The sequence below is a fragment of the Leptopilina heterotoma genome, unplaced genomic scaffold (genome assembly GCF_015476425.1).
Source record: "Leptopilina heterotoma isolate Lh14 unplaced genomic scaffold, ASM1547642v1 Lhet_430, whole genome shotgun sequence".
Classification (NCBI taxonomy): Eukaryota; Metazoa; Arthropoda; class Insecta; order Hymenoptera; family Figitidae; genus Leptopilina; species Leptopilina heterotoma.
The window spans coordinates 650,754-663,672 of NW_025111082.1; the positions used below are offsets into that span (position 1 = coordinate 650,754).

Here is a 12,919-nt window from a genome sequence, read left to right on the forward strand (position 1 = left end):
CGATTTTCCCCCAAATGCACTTAATAATTTTATATTTGAAACTGGTAATGTTAACAATTTTGACGGATCCAATTTATGAAAAATTTCCTCGGAAATACAATCGACTTCAGATCCCGTATCAATTATAGCCTTGCTTTTATTTTGTTCAAATTCGATATTAATTATGGAACATTTATATTTTATCAATTTATTATCAAATACTGTTTTCTCGCAATTTTTTCCTTCAATATCAAATGCCAGGTCCTCAAAAATACTACCTGTCCAACGACATATAAAGGGACCTTTTTTACAGTCGTTGATTAATTTAAATCGCTTTTATTAAGAATTTCGTCTATCTCTAAATTAGTATCGTCATTTGTATTATCGTTGTCTTCGTTATTTTCGTTTTGTATTGCTGCCACTCTATGACCTTTGTCATTTGTCCTCCCGTGTTTATATTCTTTTTGATTTTGCCTATAAGAATTATCATTTCGATAGCAATTTTCATTTTCATGCCTACTAAATTTTCTGTCTTCTGTTCTCCAATTATCTACATTTTTCTTTTCGTATTCCATTTTATTTTCACGGTGTCTCCAATTTTGTTTTGATTGATCCGGCTTATCGGTATTTCTTTCTTTATCATTTTTATACGCGTTTTTCTCGCACCCGTTTCTTTCGCGATTTTCTCTGTCTCTTTCTCTCTCGCATTTATAATTCGTATGATAATTTGTTTTTTCATTTCTATCATATGATTTATTATTTCTTTGATCATTATCGCGGTCCCATTTAATTTCACGAGTTCGATTACTATATCCGTTTTCCCCTCTCTCCGTTCTGTCGAGCCATGCGAGGGTTCTCACTACTTTATTCGTATCCGACAAGTCTACTGCTGCCATAACATCTTGCACTTTTCGCGGTAATTGTCTAATAATTAAAAAATTTCTGGAATAATCGGCTAAAGGTGGCTCTAAATAACTAACTTGTTGGTAAAAGTAATTAACAAATGTCTTATCCATTCTTCCGAACCGTCTGTCTCTCCAAACATTCGTCATCTCGGTGCGAAACTCGATCGAAAAAAATTCTAATAGAAAATCTTCTTCGAATTGTGCAAAACTTCCCCATTTATTATTATTTGACATAAACCAAGACTTTGCCCTTCCTTTTAATGCCGTTTTAATAATCAAAGATTCACATTCATTAGGAACGTTTTTTATCTTTATATACTGTTTTATATTATCTAAAAATTTAATCGGATTATCTTGATATTGGTCATAAAATTGTGGAATCACCATATCAATATTTGTCACATTTTTTGCTTTATTATTAAAACCGTTAGCTTTACTAGTTTGCGAATTACTCAAATTAACAAACGCGTCTTTAATTGTCGTCATCATATTATTTAGTTGTGTTAATATATTATTGGGATCTCCGTTATTATCATAATAATTATATTTTTTGTCTTCGCTATAATTCCCGAAATTTTCGTTCGATGAACCTCTCGCGGATTCTAAACTATCGTTGAGCGCCATTTGTGATTCGCTTAATAAACGGTACAAAATTTGATTATGTTGAGTCATTGTACAAAATTTATTAATAATTGATGTTTCTAAATTCTCTTACAAAATTGAATAACATCCAACGAATTCTACTTTTTCTTTTTTGTATTAAATTAAGATAAATCCTCTGCCGCAGCAATTTCTTATCGTTTATTTATCGGCTAATTTATTATCTTTTATTCTTACACGCACGCAACAACAAACTATAACGAATAAAATGATAATGAATTAAAATTCGAAACTGCCTCAACAAACATTCACTTAATATAAATACAATCTTCCAAACATACACGAATACAAATTCAATTAAAAAACTGACACAATAGATATAATGCGCATTTCTCACAATAACTTGGGCCCTTAATCTCTCCTGAGATTTTCTATTCAAAAATGATACTCCAGACAATCTTTAGTCAATGGTCCTCGGGCGTCCCCGAATATTCCTCTCCTCTAGAAGACAGGTTAAACGTGGCTAATTTCGATGCAGTGATCCACAGGAATTATAACCAGGCTTTGTTTTATAAGAGCCTGCACAAATAACAATTATAGATTTATAGTTAAATTATATCAAAACAATTCAATTACTATTATATATTTATGACCGGTCTCCCGGGCTTACCGGTCGGTTCTCTCCTTTCGTGTAGGTCGCTAAAATTCCTCGATTCGTCTTCCCACCAGAAAACTTTCGGGTCAGGGGTGAATTTTAATTAATTGGGCCCCGTGATTTATATGGCCCATTACAAATATATGAATAAAAATAATTGCTTATAATGAATAAACACGTTGTACTTTTTAAAACATTAATACTTGAAGTCGATTTATCGCATTTATGAGAAATAAAAAACAAATTTTTAGGTTAGACACTTGTGAATTGACTGTCCAGGGATGGCAACTATGTAACACGAAACATGCGAAACACAAAAAAAGTAACGGCGCAACGCGCAGAAGACATTTTCTACAGTTGTTGCCAACATAACACACAAAAAAAACTAGAACCTGACATTTTTTTCATTTTGAGTCACTTGAAGTTGTCTATTACTCATTTAGAGACCGACTTCCAAATGCATTGCAACAAAAGTGAGACGGGTTTTTTTCTGTGAAAGTGTTTGAATGAAATTTCAAATATTTTTGTATACCCAAATCATTTAAATATTTATATGAAAAATCAAAACTGATTATATTGTGTTCTGATATGTTATAATAAAAGTAAATTAACAAAAAAAGTTCTATTAGAATTTTTACGGAATTGCGACACCACGATTTGAACCCTTAGTCGTCTATAGTGTTGTCTCCCTGCTGGAAGTAAAGGGATAGAAATCCTATCTCTTTGAATATTTTTTTATCTCTGAGATAGAAAGAGATAAACTTTCTCTATCTTAGTCTATCCCCACTTTATCACTTCAATCACTTTTTATCTCTCCTTCTGTATAAATCTTTTTCAATAACATTTATTTCATCTCTTTTAATACTTTCAATATCCACACCTATCTCTTTCTATCTCTAATTTCATCTAAGAATATACTTATCTCTTTTAATAATCTTGTTTCTATCCCAGGCTATCCGTTTTTTATTCTCTCAATCTCTTTCTATCTTCCCTTTTTATTCAATCTTTTTTAATAACCCTTACTTTATCGCCTTTTATCCTCTTACTATTCACTTCTTTCCCTTTCTATCCCTATTTAAATCTTAGTCCATACTTGTCTCCTTTTATTCCTTCGGTTCTATCAGAGTCTATCTCTTTTCTATTAAATTAAAAAAATTCGATTTTCTCTTTTTTCTTAATCTTTTTCAATAACCTTCATTATATCCCATTGAATCCTTTTTCAATCCCCAAAGATAACTTTTTATACCCTTTTCAATGTGACGTTTTCGTGATAAATAAAGAGAAATTAAAACTTTTAAAAGGAGATCAACTGAGAGATAAAGAGTGATAGAGTAAGAGATAAAAAGAGATCAATACAGTCCCAAAATTTAAAAGGTAGTTCAAGAAAAATATCTTCCAAGCTAGCGTGGCTGAGTGATATGTGTATTCGACTTGCGTCCCTAAGGTTCAGGGGTCGAGCCTTCCTGCGTGCGAGATTTTTCAAATTTGGTTTTAAGTGTTATGTGTACAATGTTGGTTAATAATGTGAAATGAAATATAGATTTAAACAATAAATAATAATTTCATAACAAATAAATAAATAACTTGATTTGCTAAAAATAGGTTATAAATAGAAGTACGAAAATTATAAAAATATTTTTTTTTAATAATAAATTCAATTGAAATTGTAATACTTCATAAAGTCTTTAATATTGTTAATAATATTGGTTAATTAATTCTTTATATATTAAAAAGGATAAAAATTTGCAGCAAAGAGAAATAAAAAGAGATAAAAGTACATAGGTATAAAAAGAGATAGATAGGGGATAATAGGGTATAAAAAGAGATAGAGTAGATAAAAAGGTATAATATTTTGGGTATGCAAAGTGGCTATTTCAAAGGGATAGAAAAAACTTTATCTCTTTCTATCCCCAAAATTCTATCTCTTTCTATCTTTTTACTTCCAGTAGGGCTGTGTATAGTGTGTCTTGTATGGAGCTATCAACCTTTGGGAGCTGCGCCTAGACGCGCTTGACCAAGGGAGGCTATGAAAATCTCTTGCAAAGAATCAGTTGTAAGAAACATGTGGACCATACCCTGTTTTATGACTTCTTTTAAATTTCTAAAGATTCAATATCTTCAACATTTTTCACCAACCGACTCATACTATTTTTTAATTTTTTTTTCTTCATGTTTCTGTTAAATTTATGATATGTATTAGGTATGTTCTCGTTGCCTGCACTTCTTACACTTTAACACCTAACCTGCACTATGCTGTTCTCTTTGCCGGATGTGACGCAATTTTACCATACATTTCGCTACACTTTCTGCACCTACTCTTGAGGTGGTGTAAAAGTTACACTTAGTGCAGGCAACGAAAACATACCTATTAAGATGTTTGAGAAATATCTAAAAAATACTTTAAACACAGAAAATTTTTTATGGATAAACATTTTTCTATTTAATTTAGCAGTTTTTAAATTTTTATCAGTCAAAAATATCTAACTATAGGGGAGACTGGGGTAAACCCGCTCACTTTTTTCAGATCGGTAAAAATCTAGGAAATTATTCTCTAAATCCAGGTTAATTTATATCATTTGAAAGCTTATAATTTCTACTAAAAAATAAAAAAAAGTTTTTGATTTATCTTTTTTAGTTTTAATGTAGGAAATTATATTTTTAGTTTTACTTAGAGAAACTTTTTAATACACATATACCAAATTTAGAAATCACAATTTTCCAGGGTAAATCCGCTCACTTTATCTTTTCAAGACGGAACAGTTTTATTTTTCAAATATTAAAATTCGTCTCATTCCCGTCTTAAGAACGTTCGATGGTCTCTGAAATTTGTAGGTTATGTGTGACTTACAGTTATCGCCCAAGAAAAACGGCACTGCCTGTTTGAAATGACGTGAAATTGGTAAACGTTCATTTTCTAACAAATTTTTCTCTGTTCACAGGCACTTTTTACAGAATCTGACAACGTACATTTGTAACAAATGTTTTTAATTGTCTGAATTCAAAAGATTCTGTTAATCCCTGCAGAAACGCGGTTGCAGGATTAAAAATACAAAAGTAATGTTATGGCAGACGTCAAGACGTATGTTACAGCCCATTTGCCAGTAGAGGGTACACTGAAAAAAATTCTGTGTCGCTACCTTACCTACGAATGTCGCTACCACACAGATCAGATGGTAAGTACTATCCCGATTTCGGAAGGAGGATTAGCTCTCAAGGGAACACTACCTCACCACGAGAGAAGGCTACAACACTGGTTTTTCGTCCAATCAGCGACCCCGAATTGAGAGATCATAGCGCGTCACAGCTGGCACGCATATACACCGAACTAAAATCTCAGCGTGCTCAATACGAGGTTGCACCAATATCGAGATATCGGTATGACAGCCTCCCATCTATTCGGGAAGGCTACCTGCTCTCGAGATTCGTTGACGTACCCGAAAACCGAAGGGCAGAGCACTCCAGACAAGAGAATGTAGCGCCATTACCACACATGTGGCAGCCACACAGAATTTTTTTCAGTCTAGAAGCATGCAGGGAGCGTAAAGGCTTAGCTGTCAAAATGATTCGCATTACATTGCTACAGTAATTCCAATGCTGCAACCGCGTTTCTACACAGATTGACAAAATCTTTTGAATTCAGACAATTAAAAACATTTGTGATAAATGTACGTTGTCATATTTTGTAAAAAGTGCCTGTGAACAGAAAAAAATATGTTAGAAAATGAATATTTACCAATTTTACGTCATTTAAACCGGTCAGTGCCGTATTTGTTGGGTGATAACTGTTGGTCGCACATTATCGAAAAATTTAAGAGACCATCGAACACCGTTAAGTATGATTTATTATTGATAAACTATAAGTCCTATAAACAATTCTATAAACAACAAATTCGTTTAATAAATAATGAATATAGGATTCATGAATTACAACTATGGATTTAAATAATGTTTTATTTTAATAATAGTATTTAGAGGCCTTTTACGGTTAAAGATGTTCTTTTATTACATAAATTGTATAAATTGCTACAACCCAGATAGCAAAATTCTTGGGTTATGGTCAGCCCAGAGCTAGCTCGTGGTCCGATTGATAGGACCGAGCGACAGGCTAGAACGCAGGCACTTGTGCGTGCCATTGTTAGCCATAAGACTAGCCCCTGTTGAAAGGCACCCGCGTGCCTGCAGGCTGCACGCCATACATTTCTAATTTTTACATTTTCATCACATTAGAAAGTATTAGTTTTGGTAGAAAATTGACTTTCGCTAATTTCATAAAATCTCGACGTTTTGGGGTCCCCTGAGTCCGAAAAACATGGTCTAAAAAATGTGTCTGTCTGTAGACACAATGGTGTCGCCACGATAACTTTTGAAAAACTTTCTGTATCAATTTGCAACTTTGCAAGTACAAAGTTACTGTTAAAATACAGATCGAGTTCCTTAGCCAGCCATTTTCGTCGAAAACTACACAAACTACAGTACTTTCAAAATTTTAAAAATTCAATTTTTTCAAATTTCAATATTTTTAACTTTATATTACTTTAGATTAGAAAAATACAAACAACTTTCCTCTACAATATTTTTTCATAGAAAATTAATTTTTTTTTTAAGTTTTTGGGTCAGGCTAGCTCAACTGAGTTAAAAATTTTTTATTGATTTTCTAAAATGTTATAACTAAAATATATTCATAAAAGTTTTAACATTTTAGAAAATCAATGAAATTTTTTTTAACACAGTTGGGCTGGTCTGACTCTTTTTAACATTTCAATTTTTGGTCCTATAGTGTTGGAAATGGTTTTTTACTTTCTCATCACATGAGAAGGTATTAGATTTGGTGAAAAATTGACTTTTTATACCTCAGGCACAAAATAGGGGCTTTTAGATAGCAGCCAACAGAAACTAAAAGCCATTCATTTGTCCACTTGAATGAAAATGGCGACCTTTTTTTCTCATGGGGAAAAAAACAGCTAGTCCCATGCGTTATTTTTGCTCATGGAAAAAAGGCCGCCTTTTTCATACAAGTCGAACAAGTGAATGACTTTTACTCCCTGTCGTCTGCTATCTTAAATCGCCACTTTTGTGCCTTTGGAATAAAAAATATCGTAAGTAACACGGGACTTAAAGGCTGCCTTTACGTACCTTATTGCTTAATATACTATTTGCTAATTTTATGAAATCTTTGCGTTTTGAAATGCCCTGAATCCAGAAAACATGGTCCGGCGATTACGTCTGTCTGTAGGTCTGTCTGTCTGTCCGACGACAACTTTTGAAAAACTTAATTTTTTTAAAAACTGTTTTCGAATTTTTGACTTTTTGTCTCATCTTAGTGGAGGTGATTTATTTTTGCTCATTAAAACGATGGGTAAATTTTGCAGGATTGTTTTTATTTTCTTAGTACCAAATTTTTTTTGAAATTCTGTGCTATTTATTATTATTTTGTTCTAATTTGGGTATCCTACCTTTGCTTTGCTTACAATTTTTAAGCAAAGAATACACGTTAATACCTGAAGTAATTCTCATAATGTTGAAAATGACCTTTAAAATAAGAAGAGAAGCTTTAGAAAACGTTTACTATTTTATAAGTTATTGAAATATTTGTATAGCATTAAAAATGGCGATTTTTTCAAAATCTCTAAGTGAATTTCTTGTTTAAGCTCAAAATAACATATAATAACAATATTTGTTAATATATTTAATAAATTATGTAAGAGGAACTGTCCTAAGACTTTAGCCTTCGAGGGTGGCGCTCCAACTCGTCGCTAATGCGACCTTCTTCTTCTCTCTGCGGTTTTCCTGCGTCCGTAGTTAAAAATAATGATTAAAACTATTTCATAGTCTAAGCGGAATTTACAGCACAACAATAATAAAAAAAAACAAAATTGTTTAAGAAGTGTTAAAAGTCAAAAGATAAAATTGTAAACGGATATAAAAAAGAAAAGAAAAAAAAAGTAAACACGTTTATAATGTTGAAAAGACAAAACTGTACAAAGACGAATAAAAAACACAAATCAAATTAAAAAATGTATAAGGACAATTAAATCACAAAATAAATTAATAAAAAGCATACGAACAAATTAAAAGCTGTTTAAATCACGTTTTTTGGCGTCCGTCGAGATCCTTCCTCGACATAACCGAGATTATGAAGTTCTCGACTTGCCGCCTCTTCTGACTGGGTCATCAGCGATACCATGTTCTCTGGTGTAACCTGACAGTTAACACCGTCGAACATGGCTTGCCTCTCCAAGTCCCATTTCTTGCATGAGAAAAGGGTGTGCTCCGCGTTGTCCTCAGGGAAGTGGCAATATGCACACACCTCGTCCTCGCGTAATTTAAAGCGACACAGGTACGAGTTAAAACACCCGTGAATTGTGAACGCCTCAGTCAGATAGTAGGAAACCTGACCGTGTTTCCTATTTATCCAGGTGGCAAGTGCCGGGATAAGGCGATAAGTCCATCGACCTTTTTCCTCACCATCCCATCTTTCTTGCCATCTTTCTATGAGCCTGTGCCTCGCTTCTTTGCGGATCAGGCCCTTGCTTGATCTTAATTCCTCATCCAAGGAACTGCTTTCTTTAGAAAAGAGAAACATTTTTTCCCTTTCCCCGCCAAAAGATCTGCTGGCGGGACACTTGCAAGGACCTGCACAGCACTCGTAGATACCGTCTTATTGTATACAGAGATGATACGCGTTGTTATCGATCTCTGCGCCGACAGTACCTTTTCACAGATGGTCACACATCTTTTGCTCCTCAGAGATGGGGCCCACGTTGGTGCTGCATAGAGCATTTTAGCGGGCGACACTCGCCACTAGTCTCCGTTTTTTTCACGGGGTCCGACTACGTTTGTCATTAACCGTGAAAGATTAGCCGCACACTCGATCGCCTTATTTGACGCCGTAACCATGTGGGGTAGAAGTTTAACCTTCCATTCAACTCCACACCAAGATATTTAATTTGTTTACTCCACTTGACCTCGAATCCGTCTATCACGATTCGTGGGAGCTCATAACCACGTCTGTCTGTGACCAGCAATGCCTCGGTCTCCCTTATATATAACCCACCTGTCGCTAAGATAATTATCCATTATCCGCAACAAGTAGGGCGGCATGTTTTTCTTTTTCATCGACTCGATGAGATCTTTCCATCTGGCGAAATTAAACGCGTTGCGTATGTCAATTGCTACCAACGCGCAGAAGCTCTTCTTTTTTCCAGGTCCCAACTTGTTTTTTCCTGCTTTGGCTATGTCCACAACTGCCTGGATGGCATCAACTGTGGACTTGCCTTTACGGAAACTAAATTGGTAATCCGATAGACTATTCTCTCCGGTCAAGTGGCTTTGCATTCTCTGCAGAACCATATCCTCTAGGAGTTTACCCATCGTATCCAACAAGCATATAGGCCTGTACGATGAAACCTTATCTAGAGGTTTTTCACCTTTTCTTAGGAGGACTAACCTCTGTCGCTTCCAGTCGCGGAAGAACTCTCCTCTCTCAAGGCAAAGATTGAAGCATCGAAGCAGAATCTGGGGTGAAGTGTCGATAACCAACTTTAGGATCTCGTTACTTATCCCATCGATTCCAGGCGCCTTGCCTGTTTTCAATCTTTTGCCTGCTTTTTGTAGTTCACTAAGTGTGAAGAGTTCTTCCTCTTCGACTTTACAAAAACTCCAGTCCCTTCTAAGGTATGGCTCTGCAGGAGGAAACAAAGAACTTATTATCTTTCTGACCCAATCGGGATTGTCCAGGCCGGGACAATTTTTTTTTTTTTTTTTTTTTTTTTTTGCCTCCTTGAAAGCCTCTTTCAGCAAGGGATCTCCCTTAGATCGGGTATGTGTCCTTCTTGCTTTGAGGCATTCCTTTCTCAAGGAGGCTAGCTCCTCTGACCACCAGTGCAAGGATTTTCTTACGGGAATGGCGCCTTTGCGTGGCATAGACGCATTGCAAGCGGTGACTATCATATTCCTCACCGCTCGAACCTCCCCATCCAGACTGCTCGGCCTCTTCACCCAGCCCAAGTCCTCAATTAAAAGGGATTCTCTTAGCGACCGGCCGAACTTTTCCTTGTAGAGTCTCTTCATATTCCACGAGGAGGTTTTGCGACTAGGAACATCCTGTCTTATTTCTCCTCGTGTGTCTCGCATCGAGACTGAGAACTCAATGTACTGGTGGTCACTTGCGGTATATTCCTCAGAGACCCGCCAGTCGCTTATGCGGCTAAATAGTTTAGACGATGCGATCGTTAGATCTATAATTGATCCGATAGAACCTCGTCTAAAAGTCCATGTGTTGCCTCGGTTTACAGCTAATAGGTCGTTTCTGGCGATCATTTCTCCAATACGAATTCCTCTCTTGTCAAGTCTCGCCTCACCCCACTCTGGCGACTTTGCGTTAAAATCGCCAGTGATGATGACATCCAGTTTGGATTCTGTAAGGCTCGCTTCTAGGTCTTCTATATTGCCTTCGAAGTTTGTCAGTGGGTCGTTGAGTGAGAAGTAGCAGCTATACATACGTATATTAGCTACCTCTATCCACACGAACCCACTGCTCGTCTCCAGAAACTTGTCAACCCGCAATTCTGGGTTGCACAGCTTTATGGCGGCTCTCTTCGCCTTATCCTGATACCAAGGGGCGACGTCGCTTCCTTGATACTGCTCACTACAGAACAGGATATCGACATCATTTTCCCTTTCCGTTTGAATTAGGAGCAACTGTGCATCCTTACTTGTATGCAGGTTGCCCTGCAAAAATTTTAAGGATTTGTCCTTTTAATCTTTTGCAGTTCTTCCCAGTAAACCGGACAGACTCTTTTACCGGACTTATGATCCGTTTCTATCTTCCCCAGGTCCAAACAAGTAAGGCACTTCGGTTTAACGTTACAGCTCTTCGCGAGGTGTCCCTCTCCGCCGCATCTCCGACAGTTTTTACTTCTGTCGAGCCCTTTGTAGGATAGGGTTCTGTGTCCGTAACCTAGGCACTTTTGACACCTAGTTACTTCAACATGCTCACGAATTGGAACGTTTATCCAGCCGATTATGATCCTACCAAGCTGTAGCAGAATGTTACTCTGTTACTCTCTGCCTCAGGCAGGCGGACCAGAGCGATCTTAGTACCTCTAAAGCGCGTCAAAAGGTGGCACTCCATCTTCAGGTCGGGCTTGCCTAGCTTATCCCTTAGAACCGAAATCACCTTATCCTCCGTCGTGGCTTCATCCAGTTCCTTGATCTCCAGAGACCTTTTATTCACGAGAGCAGTGACCTCACATGGCAAGGCGCCATGTAGAGCCGAGGACAGTGTTGACGTGTTGGCTAATGCAACACGCTATGCATAAAGAGCAACTTACGATACCGACGAAGTGTCCGTTTATTGTAGAAAAAAAAGTAACAGTACTATAGGGACGTTCGTTTTTTTAAAAGAAAGCTAAGATACCAGAGTAACTTTTCTAGGAGATAAACACTTAATTAAAACAAAAATGTCCGAGTAAATCAACAAAGAGTGAAAAGTTAGCCATTACGCTCCGGTCTACACTACACAAAAACCTTGATACTAATACTTTAAGAATATTTTATCTGCTTCTGCAAATCATGTTTCTGCTAAGAGAGTTAGTATAATTAAAAATAACTTCACAATTTAAATTATCAAGACCAAAAATATACAATTAAATCCACTTTATCTCGCAATCATCAGCAAACAAAAACATGTGATAAGAATGTAATCCTTAAAGTCGTAGTAACTTTAAGAAAAAAAATGTTTTATGAAACATATAATAGGAAACAAGAACAATAACACAAATAATCCACAACAATTGCAGACTACAGCGAGCGAAGCGAGCCATTTGCGCGAAGCGCGACGATCAATATTCGCGCGCCCCGAGGCGCGCTGAAACTTGCAAGCGAAGCGCGGATGAGAATGTGTCCGCGCTTGCGCGGAGAGATTTTTTTAATTTATAAAAATCATTTATTTGAATGAAAATAGATAAAATAATATACAATATTTATGAACTTAAAAATTTTAAATTTTTTTTCAAAAAAAATATTTTTAATGTACAATTGCATCAATTTACACGTATCGAGAAAAATATCACAATTTGAAATGGTTTGATACAAATAACAAAATATTAAAATAACAAAATTTTTACCATTACAATTTTTAACATTTTAACTCATTATTAACTCTTTTTGAGTTTCCTATTAAATTTTCTAATTTTAATCAAATGAGACAATAGTTTAGAACAGTTAATTTTTTAAAGTTCCATTCAATTAGAATTTTAATGACTAATTTTCGTTAAATTTACTTGTTATATCAAGGGTGTCTACTATTTTTGTTCATCAAAATTCCCGGTTATTTTTCAGCTTTGTTCTAATTTTTCTCGATTTTTTCTCATCAAATTTAAATGAATTTTATTTCGAACATAAATAAATCTACAAATGGCTTCCAAGATTGTTATTATAGTTTTTATAAATAATTAAATTCTATTTGCGAGTTTCTTTAAATTTGTTAAAAATAACATTTTTTTAAGTAATTTTAATTAAAAATTTGGAAAATAATTAAATTAAACAAAGAATTTTTTAAATTTTTTAAAATATAATTTTGTCTACTCATAACTATAATTGAAAATTTGATTAATTCCATTTTATTAAAATGTATTGATAGGGTAGAGTGGGGTGAAAAAGCCATGGTGTAAAAAAGCCATTTGAGTTTTATTTAAAAACTATTAAGCCGATTTATCAGCTGTTTAGAATATAAATACTATTAGGTAATACGCAACTTTTGAATCTAGTTTGAATGTTG

At 35.1% G+C, this 12,919-nt stretch overlaps 2 protein-coding genes across 2 annotated transcripts in view; both read right to left on the reverse strand.

Annotated features, from left to right (window-relative positions):
* The window catches only part of LOC122506770, a 158,046-nt gene that overhangs the window by 16,480 nt on the left and 128,647 nt on the right, over window positions 1-12,919 (reverse strand). The window lies entirely within an intron of this gene.
* Window positions 300-1,556, reverse strand: LOC122506772. The gene has a single exon (XM_043619085.1). It carries the CDS (start codon window positions 1,554-1,556, stop codon window positions 300-302), a length of 1,257 nt encoding a protein of 418 aa, XP_043475020.1.